The sequence below is a fragment of the Megascapheus bottae genome, chromosome 6 (genome assembly GCF_031878675.1).
Source record: "Megascapheus bottae isolate mThoBot1 chromosome 6, mThoBot2.hap1, whole genome shotgun sequence".
In the NCBI taxonomy this organism is placed as follows: Eukaryota; Metazoa; Chordata; class Mammalia; order Rodentia; family Geomyidae; genus Megascapheus; species Megascapheus bottae.
In genome coordinates this window covers 45,083,521-45,102,767 of record NC_143514.1, presented here as the reverse complement: position 1 = coordinate 45,102,767, position 19,247 = coordinate 45,083,521, and the positions used below count along the sequence as shown (strand labels likewise).

At 39.7% G+C, this 19,247-nt stretch overlaps 1 protein-coding gene across 4 annotated transcripts in view; it reads left to right on the top strand.

Annotated features, from left to right (window-relative positions):
- Fggy (FGGY carbohydrate kinase domain containing) overlaps positions 1–19,247 on the top strand; it is a 635,483-nt gene that overhangs the window by 470,542 nt on the left and 145,694 nt on the right. For all 4 annotated transcript variants that reach the window (XM_090333735.1, XM_090333733.1, XM_090333734.1 and 1 more), the window contains one exon: positions 14,301–14,404. In XM_090333735.1, the coding sequence (XP_090189861.1) occupies positions 14,301–14,404 (104 nt within the window). The remainder of the gene's footprint in view (positions 1–14,300; positions 14,405–19,247) is intronic.

Below are 19,247 nucleotides of genomic sequence, written 5' to 3'. Positions count from 1 at the left end.
CATTCGTCATAATCAGTAGAAACCTTGGGCTCTACTAGCAGAGATTTGCAATAGAGCAAAATCTTGATACATAAGGACATATAATGTGAAGCTAATTGAAAGGACCTCCAGGATAGTGAAACAAAAGCCATATAATGAATGATTGTTGTCCTTAATGTACTATGTTGTCTCTCATCTCCTTTGCTGTCCCTTGGTTATCTCATATTAGTATAGTATCTCACTTTGTTATCTGATATATTGAACTTATTTGTATTTGGATATTTGAAATTTGATAGGGAAGGGGGGAAAACCAAGACGGGTGGGGGGTGTGGGGGGGGGAGGGAAACGAGTACCAAGACATGTGAAAGGGTATCAATGTATGTGAATTAATGCACCTTCTATCTGGCAAATATCATGTAACCCTTTTACTAATTACAATAAAAAAAGAATAATAAATAGAAAAATGGTTATTAAAAAAAAAAGAAGATGCCTCAATGGACTACAAGAGAAAGTTATCTTAGTCTCATTAGCCATTAGAAAAGTCTAAAGCCTTAGGTCTGTGGGAGAAGTAGGTGACTATATATGTCCAGGACTTTGAAGATGCTAGACAAGCTTTCCATCACTCAACTCTATCTCCAGTCCATAAAGTCTAGATTCAAAACATAAATGAAACCAACTGCCAGTGGCTCACGCCTGTAATCCTAGCTACCTAGGAGACAGATCTGAGTATCTCAATTTGAAATCATCCAGAATGGGAAAATATTTGACTCTTATTTACAATTAATCAACAAAATCCAGAAATGGAGCTCAGGTGGTAGAGTGCTAGTCTTAGGCATCAAAACTCAGTGATAGCACCCAGTTCAAGCCCTAGGGCCAGTCCAAAAAAAAACAAAAACAAAAAAAACCAAAGCCATGGCACTACCCATAAGAGAATCAAAATTATAAAGTTTGATAATACCAAGTGAGGGAGTAGATAGGAAATACTTAAATGCTCAACCATTGTATAGAATTATAAATTGGAGCCACACTTTGAAACAAAGTTAGATGGTATCAGAATTGGCAGTTCTGCTCCAGAGGCATGCATTGAATTGAAATGTGGACTTTGGGTTCAAAAAAAATGGACAAGAACACATTTAACATCATTATGTAACATAATTATTTGTAATATATAAGCACTGAGAAAAACATTCCAACCAGGAATGATGGATCCTGATACTCAAGTTGGCTGATAGGGGAGGATCTCAAGTTTGAAGTCAGGCTGGGCTAGAGAGATTTTGTCTCAAAAAAAGATAGTAAAAACCCAAATTCCTATTAATAGTAGAATGAATCAATGCTTGATCACATGTATGCAATGGAAGAGCATACTATAATAAAAATGTACAAAGAACTGAAGCAAGCAATAACCTGGTTAACTTTCACATACATTGAGTATAGAAGCTGACCCAAAGAAAATATACTCAATGGTTTAAAGTTTTTGAATTAGGAAAATCTTGTAGACTAGACGTCTGAAAAGTGGTTATCTTATGGATGTGTTGGGCAGAAAAGAACAGGAAGAGTTTAATCCTTAATTTGTACAGGAGTTTGCTTGATTCTAAAGTGTATAATTAAATTTTAAGCCTTTAGGGCAGATTAAGCATCACTGATGAAGTTTAAAAAGAAGTCAAAGGGAGTAAAAGCTGTTAGTTCAGGCCTGGTGCAGCCCAGTGCTAGGTGCTGTAATGGAGACATGGGTATAAACTTGTCTTGCTATGAATGGAGGGGAGGAGATGAGTGGTTTAAGAGACAATTTGAGGAGTCTTTGATAAGAGGCAGATGCATCATCAGCACACAAAGGTTCAACTTGTAGCTCAACACACTTATTGCCTTGAATTAGGCACTTAATCAGGGCCTACCTCTACTCCCTCCTTGCTGTACTGATAATGATGAGTCATGAAGAAAGGGAGAAATTATGTTCAGATCCTCCGTATAAGTGCACAATACCTGTTAATGGTAAAGGTGTCAGTGCATTTTTTTTTCATTCTTCCTGAGTGTTTTAACAGTGAGCTTCCCTAAAATAGTGTTAGCATTTCAAGTTCCTATGCTTGAAATGAACTAATCAGTTCTGCTTACCTCTATGGGGTGTTAACTCAGGGAGTTTCTCTTTCATGGGAAAGCAGGGACAATGAGCCCTTCGTCTCTGTCTTGAGTGCTACAGTCCCATCAAAAGAAGTTTGAATAAAGAGGAAGGAAAGAGTAGCTGGCAGCCTGAGAGAATTTAGGCTGGCAGATGTCAGGATGGGGGAGGATGTAAAAGATGGAAAGGACAGGCTAACTTTAGGGACAGTGTCCACAGACAGCATAGCACCTGCTGCAGAGCCAGTAGAGTTAGAATACATCCTGGCAAGTGGCAGGTACTATGTGCTGTCTCCTCTGGTTGCTGTCTTTGCTGGAGATGGAGTTCTGGGAAATCTAGTTTATGTAAGCCAGGAAATAAAACTGACTAGGACACATTTTGAGTTTGCTAGAGGGAAATTGAGAGGGTTGATTGTTGTTGTTTTTTAATCATTTAAAATTTCCCTCTAAAAGAACAGAATTTAGAAAGAGAAAGATCAGATGAAGAATGAAAATTTATATGAAACACATCCAACAGGGAAGTGCAACTAAAAAGACATGTACAAGACAGGTGCTGGTGGCTCACACCTGTAATCTTAGCTACTCAGTTAGATGCTATTTAAGGGTTATTGCTTGAAGACAGTCTGGCAGAAAAGTCCATAGGATCTTTTTAATCTCTAGTTAACCAGAAGAACAGGAGGAAGTAAAGTTCTGGCTCAATTGGTGGAGTGCCATATTTGAGCAGAAAAGCCAAGTGAGAGTGTGAAATCATGAGTTCAAGCCCCAGTATTGGCATGAAATAAATAACTGAATGAATGAATGAGTGAGTGAGTGTACAAGGACACTTATCATACCATTCCAACAGCCCAAATGGCTTGGGGGAGGGGCAAATCTCCCAGTATAGATTCTAGACATGTTCTTCTGCATTCATCTTCCTTCCCTGACATCACCTACTGAAATACCAATCCCTGGTCAATTTTTGAGCTCAGGGATCTGATTTTGTTTTTCATACCTTGAATGAGCAACGTAACAGCAACTGTATGACAGAGGAAAATACTACATAAGTATCAACTGTGACCGTGATAATGATGACACCAATGTGATCATGACAATGATGATTACAATGATATGATGATGGTGATAGTGATGGTGATGATGATGCAGAGAAAGCTACGATTAGTTGTTCTTTATTTTTTTGTTGTTGTTATTGTTGGTTTTTGCTTTTGTTTTTGTTTTTTTGGTAGCCAGAGACTAGAGTCTGTTGCCCCAGCTACAATAAAGAAAATATTCTTTAACATGAAGACACAGGCAACAGGAATTAGCTTCTTCTAGCAGGCTTGTTCATGAGTGTTGAAGCCAGTCTGCCTCTGCTACAGTGTGTATGTATTACATGCTTGTTGGAGCCCTCTGCTCCTGGGGAAGGAGAAAGTCTATGCAGACATGTTTCCTGTGCTTTGAAGTATTTCCTCTGGAGTTGTTCTCAATAATTTTTTTTCTTTTTCCTGAATTGATTCAGAAAAGGCAAAGAACAGTCATCATGGCAAGCCTGTACTATTCTTTCAAAATATGATCCAAGATCATGTTGTAATGCTTTTACTTTTAAATCCTCATTTCCTTTGTATAGATGACATGTCAGAGGACAGGGAACCCAGCTCATTTGCCTGAGCTCATGTGACTAACGGGGGGCAGGGGGAAGTGTCTCCTCAAAGCCAGTGCTCTTTCAGGGCCATTCTGTTACCTGCACACCCAGGCAAGATACAGGGCAAGGAGAGCAGAATGGCCAAACTGGCAGCCCAGAGGTAGACATTAGGAGCAGGGTGAAGAGGTTGAAGGTTCTGGAAGGATTGAATCTTGATGTCTGCTGAAGGAGAGATGTTTCCATTGTAACTCTAGAACAACCACCAGCTCATTCCTCCTGGGATTTTCTGTAACTCATTTTTGACTCTCCTGTTTCACACTATTTGTTTACCTAAGATTTTATTCTCTTTGAAATCCTTTCAGCCACATGTCTGTCATTGTGTTACAACCCTGAGCCCTTGATACTACCCAGAATTCTTTTCCTTCTCCAGCTGCTCTGCAGTGCACTTAATTCTCCCAGTCCTGTGGCCTGCCTCTTACCCAGTGAAGGTCACCTTCCATATCTACTCCCCAGTCTCCAGAGAACTAGAGGTGGGAGTAGAGTCAAGATTTAGATTAAGGATCTTAAGCTTTTTTTTTTTTTTTTCCTTTTGGGTATCTTTGTTGTCTGAAACTTGGGGCTAGATTAGATTAATCAGTCTAGGTGTGGTAGAACCCCATGACCCTCCTCCGGGAAAATCCTGGCCTCATAGAAACTTGGCTTGGTTTTAGCTCACAGAATGAATTCCAAGCTTTGAAGAGTCTGTCAATGTTCAACTAACCCAAACAAAATCTCTAGAGCCCTGCCATGCCATAGAAACTCACACAGAGGGAGGAGGTGAAATATGAAGTAGGAGAGAGAAAGTAGAGTTCCTCTGCTAAGGAAGATCTTTTTCTCTGAAGTTCCAGTCTCTTCCCCTGGTTCCAATATCCAGATACATCTCTCTGAGCCCTTCCCACCACCTTCTCGTGTCTTCCTGAAACTTCTTGTTGGCCTGCTCTGTCTCAAGAGGCATTTTCAGAACTGCTGATCTTTTTCTTAATTTCATGGAGGAGAAATTGCAAATATTTTGTAAATCAAAACCTTTTGTCCAACTTCAAGAGAAAAAAATTATTGAGGGAAACTTAGTTCTGCTTTCACACAGAAAAGATGGAATACTAACATTTATTAATAGTTCCTATGTTCCAGGCACAAAACTTCTGTATCTCATGTGAGACAAGCTACTTGAGTTTTCTCAGGAATTGGGGGACAGGCAGCCTTAGGTATTGGACTTAACAGTGTACAGGAGAGAAAAGTATCAATTCCTCACCCATCTTGGGTTTGCAATGGAAGCCTTGTCTGAAAAGACAAATAAGGAAAAATGCACAGGAATGTATTTGATATAAGTTTTATGTGAGAGCAAAGCCTTCATATAGAAATCAAGACCCACTCCAAAAAAAAAACAACAATTGATCTTAAGTACTTCCTATAGAAGTTAATTCAGTCTCAGAGAAAGATGAAAGGACAGGTAAGGTACAATCTGATAGTAATGATCTGGGGGGAAGCAGTGAGACACGTCTTTTCAGATCCTTCTCTGTGACTTGCTCTTCTGAGGTGATAATATTGCCTTTCTTCAGTGTAGAAAGAACAGCTTTTATGACCTGTTATCAGGGAAAGGCGGGGGGTGTAAGAGTCACCTTTCTACTGTGATTTTCTCAGATTTTTCAGCTTCAAGGTTTAAGGGTGCCAGAGGACCATATTTGAGAGATCATGTCGTGAAACTTTCAAATGCTACCATAGAGAATAATGACCCTGTAAAATAAATACCACTCGTCTCATCCTACAACTGAAAAAAAGTATTGAATTACAAAATGTCAAATTAGCCTCCTGAAGCTGGCACCGTCCACTGATGATGTAGCTGGGAATGAAATACATCTCAGAGCTTTCTAACACTTTATCAGAATACATCATCTCCAAACTATAGAACCCAGAAGCCGGTGACTATTGGCTCTTTCCTTCTCTTGAGCCTTTATTGTGCAGTCTCTTCTGTCTTGAAGTCTATTGGAGATGCCTTTTCCTGCCTCCTTCTCTCCCTGTTGACTGACAGACCCCTACCCCACTTGCTGCACTTGTCCTCTCTAGCCATTCAAACTGGGTGAGACCTAGGCACAACATCCCTCACCATGTCTGATCCATGGCTTGTCTTACAAGAATTTTCCAGTGTACTTTTCCACCCTTATTAGTTGTTGGATAAAAGGACCTGATGTTGATCTTTAGTTTACTAGTACCTGACACAGTGCCGGGCTATGATATTGGTCAATTAATTTATAAAGTATTAGAAGGTATCTGTTTGAGTTAGAGTCATCACTTTCAATCAATGTAAGGATAACTTTACAGCACTTAGGCCCGTCCTCTTAATTTGGGTTTCTTTGTTTTAAGAAGAGTAATTTTTATGCATTTGACTTGGCTCTTTGGATTTCAACCTTATACTACACTATGCTTAATTTTGGTGGGTGAAAAATGTCTTTTATGAAGTTATAAATGACAATGTCAAAGTAAATGAGGCATATAGACACTTTGTTGAGGTTAAGGAGAAAGGAATTTCTGAAATCAAATTTCTACTTGATCTTAGCTGAAGAATTTACCACTGTTCTTTACATCTTGGATTTCCAAGTTATTTCAGTTTAGCCTACCTTTGAGATATGATCTCTCTGAGTAAAAATGAGAAACAAGGCAGCAAAACAAGTTATCTGTGTCTGTTCTTTGTTTTCTGTTTCTGCAAACCCTATGTGGCAGGTTTCTCATTGATTCACACAATGGGAAAGTATAGCATTAAAACTGAACTCACCTAATACCGCATCTCAAGTTGAATTATAGAAAGAATGGTACTACCTGTAATTGTGGCTTTTGTGGATATAAAGAGCTTTGGAATCATTATCAATAATGTTTAAAATATTAGCCTGGATTGTGCCAACTACCTGGTAACTCATTTTCCTTATACCCTGAGGGCCCCCATTATTCTGTCATCAACTGTATACTCAAGGACAGGAAACAGATGTTCCAATCAATCTTAAGTAATCCTGGCAACACACCCACCAAGCTACAGACAAATGCATAAATTGCCATGCCAAGTCCTCTTTAAGGAGAATGAGTTGCCAGTAGCAACAGAAATGGTGACTATATGGGGGAAAGTATGTCTCAGGCATTATTCTTCTCACGTATTCCTCATAGGTCAGGAAACTGAGGCACAAGATGGGTAAGTGATTTCTCTGACTTGCCAGACTTGAAAGCAAATAGTTCTAACCACAGAGACGTCAGTGCCCTAACTGGCTCACATGTCTAGTAAAGGTCCATTTGCATGTTACCCAGACACAACCCATTATCTTTCTAGTCCTGTGGAAGATGGAGGGTGGGGCAGAGATGGTGGTGTTTCGTGTGTGTGTGTGTGTGTGTGTGTGTGTGTGTGTGTGTGTATAAAATCTACTGAGGACTTTAAAACAAAACAAAAAAACCAACCTACTAAAGGTTTACTTTTGATGAATTGGGGTGAATTTGAGACCACAGCGCTTTCAAAGTCAAGACAGTGATACATCCAACATCAGGATCACAGGGACCTCTTTTGGTCCTTTATGACTCCCTTTTACTCAGCAGATTTGAGGTTCACCTTTGGGCTTGCTTTAGCAGTGACAGTAAGTTAGAAAGAGGCCTGTGGTCTCTGTGCTGTTTGGGAAATGTTCAGACTCGGTAGCAGGAAAGAAATGAGTAAGTTTTTGTAAGTACCACGGGCTTGTGTAGGAAAGGATGGAATTAAAGTTAGGTAGATGATCCGTATACTCTAACCCCAGCAGTAACGATCTTTGAACATGTCCTTCGGTTTTTTCAAGGCTAGAGCTCTACCACTTTAGGCACAGCACCACTCCTGGCTTTTTTCTATGTATGTGGTACCAAAGAATCGAACCCGGGTCTTCGTGAATGCTAGGCAAGCACTCTACCACTAGGCCAAACTCCCAGCCCCCTTACAAGTTTTTTAAGAAAGTTCTGTTTGCTAAGTATCAAAAGAAAAAAAATCTTTCCATCCTCAAAGGAAACTTTGTTCTTTATCTGTGACTTTTGACAGGCCTAAACAAGGCGAATGAGGCTCTAGTAGTTTGATTGACCATGTGCTGTCACCCAAAATCCTTCAGAGTTTTTCATCTTTATTTATATTTAAACACAGAATATGTTTTCCATCATACAACTGTCTCCGTGTGTAGAAAAGTCTTGAGCTTTGTTTGTTAAGCTATGACATGTAGCCTGCATGCCCATTCATTCAGCAACAATTAAGGCTCTGCAGTTTCAAGACTCAATGGACAATTCTTAAATTTTGGTGAGCATAAAGATTTATGTTGGCCTCATTTATGTCTAGAAAATAAGGATACCCATGCCAACAAATACATGGCAGATAACTGTGATAGAAGCTGTAGTCAGCAGAGTGGTGGGAAGAAAAGAAGTGTAGTCCATTATGTCTGACTAGGGTACCTGGGAACTGGGGAAAGGTTTGGTTCACAAAAGCTTTTCATGCTACAACTAGTGCTTTCTCCATGCTGTGTTACCAGGTAAGTTATTGGAGTATGAAGGGTAAGGGATTAAAGGCTTTTTTTTTCTAGGTAGAGGGAATAACACTGGCTATTGTCCAGTGACACAGATTAGGAGGGGACTAGGGTATGTACAAAATGCTCACAGGAAACCCTGCATATACCCTAATTCCTGCTTAGTCCCCAAAGTACTAAGTAATATTGTCAAAGCCTTTGGAAGTTGAGGTTAAGCCATTGCTTAAGACCATCTAGTTAGTTTCAAGTCTATATCTGAGGAAACAGAGTAAAAACAAAACAAAACAAAAAACCAATTATAACAACAAAATGATAAAAAAAAAAAAAACCAGTAAGCATGCATAGCATACTACGCATTTTCTAACCTCTTCTGTTTAATACAGCCTTTAGTTTTATGTGGCTATTAACTTTTAAAGTAATTGAAATTAAATAATGTAGGAAATGAATTCAGTTTCCCCATTGTGTTAGCTGCATTTCTTATGTTCTATTGTCACAGAGCTAGACTAGATTAGACAGTGCCAGTATATAACATTTCCGTCTTCAGTTTGTTCTATTAGTCATTACTTGTCTAAGCTCTATATATGTGTTTACACGTGTGATTTTTTTATAGCAGTCCTATGAGAAATGTACATTCAAATTGTATAGATTGGAAAATTGAGATACAATACCGGAAGAAATTTAACCAAAGTTACCTAATGACCAGAACCTTGTTTTGGTTTTTTTTATATATATAAGTATTTGGCATAATGCCAACTCCATGTATTATGTCCTATGTAGAATGAATGAGTATTAGTCAGAATCATAGCACTATCTGCATACATAGAATCTACTGTCAGGCCCTCTGCTGAGGAAATGTCTTGATTAATGATTCTTGCCATTTTATTTGGCACCAATTTCCAGTGTAAGCCTCAGGATCTGTAGAAGGTATCCTGCCCAGAAATTCCTCCCTTTCAGTCACCTTAGTCATTTGATGAACTCATTGTATGGAATTTGTCAGCCCATTGCTTCAAATAATGAAATCAAGAGTCTCAAGTTGAAACAGTATTAAATAATGGACAAAACACTTCTCCTCTTGCTCTTGTTCTGAGAAGCTATTCTAGGTTGTTACAACAAGAGAAACTTTTTCAAAATACCAACATATTAGACTAGAAGTCTGAAAAAAAAAGATTAGTATGAGCCCTGCGTCCTGTCTCTCCGTCTGGAGTACCTAAATACATTTGACCAAATTGCTTCATGTCTCTGAAATTCAAGTTTTTCCAATTGGGAACTGGAAATAATATACATGGATCACAGGATATTTTTCTTGAAGATTAAATAAAGGGTGTGGTGTTTGAGGATGCATTGTAAGCTCTAAAGTACTTTATGTAGCTATAAAGTTAGAGATAATTATAACATAAATGTTAGAACTGGGGATGTTTTTCTTCTGTATAACCCCATAAAGTTTTCAAAGCAACTGCGGCTTGACAAATTATAGGATAATGTACTCTTAATAATAACATTTGCAAAGTCTCCTTTTCCTTTTATGTAAATATAGTAGTATTCAATAAGTGTTTAGATGGAAAGATGGATGATTAAATGGAAAGCAGAAAGGGAGGGAAACAGTATCTAAGGGTAAGTAAAAAAGCAGTGATGTTCATTGTTTGAATTTCCCTTTTAATGTTTTCAAACATGCTACCTGATATGATCTATATCTACATTTTGAAGAGCAGGAATTATTAAATGAAAGGCCTCAGATCGATTCCTTGAGCCAATAAGATTGTTTTTCTGGTACTTATTTTTTCATTCAACAAAAATTTATTGAGTAACTACCTCTCAGCTGGGCGTTGTGAAAGATTCAGAGAAGATACTAGTTGAGTATTTCACTTTTTGGGGGTGCCTACTTCTTAGGCCCCTAATTCTGTCCTTACACAGTCCAAGAACTCAGAATAGGCTGACATTCATGCTGTTGTAGAAAGGGCTACCACAGTGCTGAGAGCTTCACTTGTCAAAATCTTGTCACAGAAATTATTTCTTGATGTTTGTGTGCAGCCTGTGATTTCTCTATGGATTGTGAAATGTGTTTACTTAGAAAGGAGAAAGCTCCGCCCACCTACTCTTGCTTTTCCTTGCTTGTCCTGGGGCCTTGCTTAATTTGTGTTTTGTTTTTTATTTCTAGGCTAGCCATTCCATGCTCTGCTGACCACAGGAAAATGAAAATGTCAGGTCTTAGATTCCTGTGGTCTCACAGAAAGCATCACCCATGCACAGCTGTCAATTCCAGGATAACACTGGGTAGAAGGTGGAGAACTACTCATGAGGAAAATTGGACAAGGCCTGCCTCTTGCTAGTTCTGTACACAGAGGCTGGTGTTATCCAGAACTAGTGTCTAGTTATCTCAGGACTGGAAAATTAGGACCCTGGGAGAGACATTTTTCTGCTATTGTTCAATGTTTCCAGGCAAGCTGTCACTTTACCTGATATATTAGAAGAATTATTGTGTATATTTTTATACTAAGAATGGCTGAGGAAAGACCTCTGTATTTGGGATCAGTTTCTCTCATTGTAGAGAAGGGAACAAGTTCAAACTTGTGGCAGAATTGGTGCTGAAATTAATGTTTCTATCTTGTAGTCCAAGTACCCTTTCTTTATATATGATTATTATGACATGATAAAGAGAGAAAGAATCAAGAGAACATAGATTTGTGGGTCCTAGAGAATGGGGTCGAATCATAATCTTGCTTCTTATAAATGTGGTGGCTCTTATCCTGTTTCATTCAAGCACTGATCATTTGTTTCTGTAGCTGTTAAAGGGACAGAAGAATATTTGCCTATTCTAGAAATTGCAAAGATTAAATGGATTAGCACAGTACCAAGCCTAGATTAGGTATCTGATATGTTTGCCAGAAACAAGGGAAGAAGAATAGGATTGATTCATGAGAGACAGCTAAAAGGGCATTGATGGTTATGTTGGTGCTCAGGGGAGTAATCTTAGTCCTGTGGTCACCACTGGAAAAAAGAAAACATCAATATCAGAGCAAATGGTTGTTTTTGTTGTTTTCTTCGCTTTATAGCAGATCTTTTCACATTCCACTCTTGTCTCATTGTATGTCACTAGTTTTTAGATTCAAAATCTAGATAAATTGACAGTGAATCTGTTAATCAGAGAAAATTTGCTGATGAGTCACTGATTATTTATTGACTTATTTGTAATTATTTGCCAGGATGAAATGACTCAGTAAGTTTACATTTTCCTGGACTTTATATCTGAAATGTGTTAATGTTGATCACTCTCAGGAAATCATTGCACTTGGACCAGCTTTAATCAACCCTTTTTCCATTATGCATCTCAGGATGAACAACTTTAAGACCTCAATACTTTGAAATGCACAAACAGCAGATATTCACTCTCTTGCTCTTGCTTTTTCTTTTTTCCTGAGGGAGAACCCTATAAGGCTTAGTACAAGATCAATAGCTCAGAATGAGATTTACATGAGTAGGAATCACAGCCCTACTTCCTATGACCCATGTGACGTCTCTTCATTTCTAAGCTTTAGTTTCCTCCTTTGTAACAAAGGAATAATGATCACATTAGCAAGTAGTTTTAAGAATAAAATAAAGCCAGGTACTCAATGGTTCAGGTCTGTCATCCTAGCTACTCAGGAGAATGAAATCTGATTATCAGGATTCGAAGACAGCGAGGGCAGGAAAGTCAGTGGGACTTTTATCTCCAATTAACCACTAAAAAGCTCAGGTAGCCTTGGCCACAAAAGTTTAGGGACAATGCCTAGGCCATGTATTCAAGCCCCTGGTCTGGCAAACAAACTTATAAATAAGGCATGCCTGGGTAGCAAGCATGCAAGAAAGGCTCATCTGGTAATGCCTTCTGCATTAATATGTATTATACATAGTAAAACACAAAACTCCCAAAGTGTTTAAAAAAGGAGAATTTCATATACAGAAAATAGTGAGCCAAGCATGAAGCAGGGAGCTGAGAAGCTAGACATCAAGAGAATGACAGCCTCTACCAACTAAAGGTTGGAGGTCAAAAGAAAGAGGAAGAATTAACCACAACCTGGGAGTGGTAGACCCCATTAGACTCTGGAGTCATGGCAACCCTGTCAACAGAACTGAAGAAGAAAGGGATGCAGTCTGTATAGTTTCCTCCCAACACGAGACGTGAGAAGCTGTGTTAAGTTGTCCCTTTTCTCCCAACTTTCTGAACCCTTGGCAGGGCAGACCTTGAGTGACTCTGGTAGCTTCTATAATGGGCTGAGCCAGAGACTCTCATCACCTCAAGGCTTAAGCACCAGTTAGTTGCATATTTGCTGGGATCTAACTAATGTGATAATCAACACAGACAGTTTGGAAGAGCCTCAGAGCAACATTAGAGTAGTACTAGTTGCCAGGCTTAAAAGCATTGAATTTAGAAACACAATAGGCAAAAAAACAAGGGGAAGGAACATACAAAGGTGCAAGAGTCTTGTCTGTGGCCATCTAGATGCCCCTCTCTAGAAATTATGACTACTGACTAACCAGGGAATTTGTGGCCTAGGGAGCCTCTACCCAGCCTTTTAACAAGCCAACATATGAAGAATTCAGGCTGCAGTGAACTCCTCTTGTGGGTATAGACTGATCCTCTCCTAAAATGCTCCATTTAAAGTTGTCTCTCACACACTAGTCATGTGGAGGGCAGGGTCTTGTCTTCTTTCTCTTGGCAACCCAACATTTGTACTCTCATTCCCTCTTTCCCTAAACTAGCAAACACAGTAAGTCATGGGTTTCTCATCATGTGCATAAGCAGTGTCTACTTCCTGCAGCTTTTATCTTGGGAGGGGAACAGATGGTGGGCGATGTCTCAAGATTACCAATGTCTCTTCTGCTGCGGAAGTCTTAACAGTATTGAGAACCATGAACAGGGTGAATCTGTCATTCCTAGAATTTCAGAAAAGGCCTTCTAAGAAATGAGCATCTGATTTAGGAACTTGGAATTCAGCAGGCATGAAGGTTCAGGAGTGGCATTCTACACAGAGGGAAGTGTACATGCAAAGCTGTTGTGGTGCCAAAGACCAATCTGTTTGAGCAGTTGAGAGCAGAGTAGCCATGTACACTACTGATAATTGTCAGGGAACCATAATGTCTTGTATGCTGGTGTCCTGTATGCCAGCACCTCCCACCTCCTGCCGCCTACTATAGTTGGGCAGATTTACATGTTTTAGCTAGCATATCACACCTTGTATGGTTTTGTGCCTAAACGATGCTTGTTTGATATTGGAATGAATGGATATAGAACAGCTGTAGCTAACTCTCTGACATTATTTGTGATTTCTCTTGTCCAACATTGTCTCAAGGAATATATTCTGGCTGGAAGAACCTATTTCTACCATTTATGACAACCTCTCTACTCCAGTTTTGTTTTGTTTGTTTGTTTTTCAAATCAAGAATTCACTTTTACTTACCCTTTCTTTTGAACTTTTGGTGCTTTGCAAAAAAGTTGAAATAGGAATGGTGACCCATGGATATGGAAGATGAAGTCATACAACTACTCTTTTGCTTCTGCCTTCCTAGAGATCGAGATGTCATGATGTAGTATGTTACTCCATCTCTTGGGCTTCTTATCAGCATTGTGACCTCGGATAAGTCATGTGACCTATATAGACCTTGCTTTCTCCTGTAATATCTATCTGTGGCATAAATAGAATCTGCCTAACGCCATTAAAGTCAAATGAGACCTGTTTTTGCAAACACATAGTATGGTACCTGCAATTCTGAGAACACAAACCTGATAGTCACTGCTTTGCATGTGTATATAATTCTAGTTACTTATTGTTATTGTTGTTGTTTTTGTTGTTATATGTCACACATGGACCACAATAAAGCAAAACCAGAGCAGGTTTCTTCTCCTGGCAAATACGCATTTTCCTTTGGCTCTTTTGTTTGGTCTACCACATGGGACTAGTCCTCTGTGTTATCTGACTTGTTTTTTCATTGTGTTTTATATTTGTTTTTAGATTCACTTCTCCTTTTAATTTTTTTAAAAAGGATTTCATTGTTTTATTTTCTCACAGGAGTAATTGGAGCAGATGTAAGAGGTCACGGCCTTGTTTGTGAAGGACAGCCAGTGTCTTCCCGGCTGGCTGTCATCTGTGGAACATCTTCTTGTCACATGGGGGTGAGTGTGCTGGCCAGAAGGGCAAGGCTCCCACTTCAGATGGGAGGCAGTACTGGGGGAGATCCTGATCTGTTGACTTCTTCACACTCTCTTTTTCCTTTCTGTTCGCTGGCTTTGTATAGCCAGAAGTCCAGCCCTTTCTCCAACAGTTTGGCTTAGATTTGCCAGGTGGTTTTCCAAAATCCTTAAAAATGTACAAGAGTTGAGTCTGTCTCTCGCTTGCTTCTAGCAAGAGAACCTAGACATGGCAAGTGAACTTAGGCCCAGAGATGGCAAAGCGTAACTCTTCCATATCAATCTCTGTCTGATGCCTTGCTGAGACCTCCCTGCAAAGGGCTGGCTGTTTTCCTTGGCTGCTAAGCTCTCTCTCCATCAATATAAATCCATCTCCCTGGGAGTGTCTTGATGATCTATAGAATTAGACTGCATATCATGACTTCAAAAGAACACTGATAAGCAATTTTCACTTTGTTAATTTTTCTCCATGAATTAGTGGACAGGCTTTCTCCAAGATTGCAGTTAAAATTTAGTGCCTGCCCTAAAATTTATATCTTCTTTAAATGCATGAGTCTGAAAGCATTCCATTTCGATAAGTACCCATTTCTACCATATTTTTATTTAAAAGTCATTACTCTGTTAAAGTGAAATCGACGACTCCTTGGATTTTTCCCAGATGGAGTAAAATAAAGGAGCAAGTGGGGGAGGAGAGGAGATGAGCAGAAAGTAGAATGGGACACAGCCCAGGGCAGCATCTTGTGCCACGTGAAACTGTTTAATAACTATGGAACCACTGACTCTTATTTTTTATTGGAGACTTTGAAGAAATGTTTATTTATTTGCTGTTTTCGTTATGGTAAATTCTCAGAATATGGGGATGATATAGATAATCCTTTCCTGTAAATGAGATAGTTAACCCAGATACTAAAATATATTATCAGGCCCTCAAAATATAGATTCAGATTTAACTCATGTTTTGGAGCATCCAATGTGTGCCAGGAACTTTGTGAGGTGTTCTCACGCATGACCTCTAAAGTCAAAGACAGGGTGGAGCCATCCAACTGGTTTTCAATCTCACTTCCTCCATCTCAGAGTCTGAGCCCAGGGGCAAGAATTTTCATTTCTCTGGGCATTAGATTCCTCATGTGAAGAATTCAAAGCCTTCTTCCAGTCCTTGTCTCCTAGAGTGGGGAATGAATTATTTAATGCTTTGCACAGGGAAGGTCTTGTACAAGCCTTGTTTTTGGTTTACCAGCCCATTGCCATAGAGCAGAAAGCAGACAGTGATTGACTCTGCCAGAAGAAGCCAGTGTTGCAGAAATGTTCCTGAAGTGCATTTGGGCTGTACTTGAAAGAAGTACATTTCCTTTAGTTTCTCAGGGCTCTGAGCTAAGAACTCAGATTTTGCTCTGTCTGATTCCAGAGCTCACATTCCTCCATGCAACACTATTTTCTCCATGCCTACCAAGTGCCATCATAGAATAGAGAGATCACGGGCCTTCAAGTCACCAGATGCAGGCTGGAACATCTGCCATATACTTTTTGGCCTTTGGCCTTAGTGAGCTGCTTCACTTCTCGGGGTCTCAGATCCATTACACATCAACTGGAGGATAATGATGACTGCCTCATAGATTTGTCAGATAGTAGGTGGTATATCCGTATGTGCCTAGCTTATAGTAGACACTCAAAAAAAAAATGGTGGGAATTCTTGTAAATTTTCCCAGTGACATAAATTGTTCAAATGAAGCAACTGTTTGGGCTTTAACGAATTTGATGGGCAGCGGCAGCTGGTTGCCATGAATAAGGACCATAAAATGCCAGTTTATTATGTGTTGTGGTACTAGAAATACAGCCTCCACCCCCACCCCACTTTGTACTTAGGAGTGGGAAGGGCCCTTCTGAGCCAAGGGGGATTAATCATCAGCTTTAATGTTGTGTCACAGGGGGAGACTGGGGTCCTGCTGGCCTCAGAAAGTGCCTTTGATCTTCCTCAGGTGCTGGGAGCCCAGCAAGCCTGCCACAATAACACCTTTGTGAGGTCTAGAGGACACACAGGTCTGAGGAAACTCCCAGGGAACTCAAGGCCCTCCTTTGTTGTGGTTCTGGCAAGTAAAATCACCAACTGTCAGGAAAAATTCACCAAACAGAATGCAGGGACCACAGAAGGTTGTGAGTTTGTCAAGAAAGTATTTACAACATAATCTAAACAATCCTCTCTCTTCTCACTTCTGATTATTTCAGTTCAGTGAGTTAATTGATACGAAGTTCCCAGGACAATTTATGCTTGAACCAGGTTGCTGTTTTCTGGGATGCCCAAAAAGGAGGAAGGGAGGGTGGAAAGCACAGATCAGGTAATTGCTTATTGGCAATACTTAAAATCTCCCTACCTCTTGATTCCTGTTACCTCTAGGAATTTGGAGGAAAAGCCTGAGGTTGAACGTAAGACATACTGATCAGGCCTTTGATATTTTAGAAGATACAACTGCAGGGCTGCACATTTATCTTCCTTGTGCATGATTTAATTAACAAGGAAAAAATCACTGTGTTCCTTTTTTGTTAACTCCATGAAAACAAAGCTACTTATTCAGAATAAGTCACCAAGATGCAGGCTAACACAGCAGGAGTTGCTAGGGTTGAAAAATCATGGGATCAGAGGTTCCTGAGTCTTGTCATTGCTCCCGGTCCCCTGTGCTGGATTTGTCAAGGCTTGTTGTAATTGGCAGTCACCAGGGAAGCGGTGTTTGTTTGGTAGGGAGCTTAGCTGCATCACAAACTGCTTAGAAATGAAGGCTTCCCAGTCACTGAGTGAATGTCAAGTCTCAAAGTCATAGGCTCCTATTGGCCATACCACTTACTGAATGATATATTTTATTTGCTAGTATCTCAGTTTCCTCATGTTTTAAACATGGGAAATGGTATTTGCCCATAAAGTTACGTTGAATATTTGATTGTGTCATCTTTATAAACCATTGACACTGGGGCACCAAATGCTACATAGGTGGTTATCATTATTAAAGATGATTTCTTAAGGCTAAAACATTGAAATAGAATTAGAGACATTCTTATGAACTCATATTTAGCCTAACATAGGATATACTTATTAGATGTACTCATGCAGGTATGTCATCTGGGAGGGCCTAGAAATGAGAATACCCCAATAGTTAGATGTTACACACACACCTAGTGCCCAGGTTTTGTCTTCTGATCACACAAGTCTAATTTAAAAAAAAAAAGAACCAGGATTCTTAGGAGAAATGATTGATGCTAGATTTTGAACAGAAAGTAGATAGGATCACAAAACACTTGAGACTAGATGGTTAATAAGAAAAAGTGCTGGAATCTCAAGAACACAATGTACATATGTGTACAGCTCTAAGGAGGCTCTCTTTGATTAGGTCACTACATGAGAGGTGGCATCATGGTGGGAGTTCTAGCTAGAGGGAAAATCAGAAGCTTGAGTAACAGGATGGAAAGACAACACACTTGCTCTCTCCTGTTTCCTCTACTAAGGCAGACCATCAGAACATTTCATCCTCATCCCACACTCCTTCCTACTGCCACTCTGTGCCCTTGGAAGAAGGGCGTATTTCCCTCCCCTTGGGCCTCTCCAGGATGGGCTTAGGCTGCCTGGCTCTGTAGCCTGACCTCTACACTGTTGGGAAGGGCAACTGGGAGCCTATGGCCTTGGGGTTTTGGAGCTCCAGCCAAAGAAAAGCTTCCCTTCAAACGACACCATGTTGCTATGCTGTGTTATTTGGTAATGTCTATAATGGCCCTCTACAGCTGTCTTAGATTATCTGGGGCAATCATTCATCAAAAGCATAGGGGGTATATAGCAAAGGATTACAATAGCTCAAAACTTAGGTACCTAAGGTCATATAGGATGAGACTAAATCAAAGGATCTCTAGGATAGGGAAACAAGAGCTTTATCTTGTGTGATTGTTGTTCTTAATGTACTATGTTATTCCTTCTCTCTTTTTTGCCCTTATTGGTTAATCTAATATTGTTACAGTATCTGACTTTGTTACCTGGTATATTGTATATACATTTAATTGTTTATTTGAAATAGGGAAGAGAAGGGGGGAAAACAAGATGATTGGGAGGAGTTGGGGGAGGGAAATGGGGACAAAAACATAAGAAGGGATATCAATGTGTGACAAGTAATGCATCTACTACCTGAAAAATGTAACTTTAACCCCTGTATGCATTGTCCTGACAAAAAAAAATAAACATACGGGGTATAGTCCTGTGTGGCTATGTTTTACCCAGGGGCAACATGCACAGGGCTTGGACAACATTTATCTGTTAGAGAAACCAAGAGTGTTCACTGTCTTTACTTGAAAAGGAAATGCAAATTAAAGGAGAGCAAGAATCACTGCAGGCTGAAGCCCTGGTAAGAAGGTGGGCAACCAGAGTTCATGCACCACTGTCAGAAATGGGAAATGGGTCATCCATTTTAGAAAGGTGTTTTAACTGTTTTTTAAACAGTTACACTTCTCACATGAGCTACCCATTCCATTCTTATACAAGCTGGCCAGGAGTTTCTGGCTCCATGTATCTGGAAGCCCACTAGAAACACAAAAAGCAGATAAAAGAAAGCCCCCCAGATATTCAGAAACAAGTTTTCTGCAAACTGACTCGGCTCTTCAGCGAAGTACTACAGCTTGACCAGGAAAATGATAGAAGTCATGAGAGAAAAAAATGGGACAGAAATATTTTGACTTGTTTCGAAAAAGCTGCAAACTTCAGGGATTGTGTGTTACTTCTGGGGGCACAGGAATTGCAGATGGGTATGGAGGTATAGAAATGTCTCGAGGATCATTCAACCACTATGGAAAGCAGTAT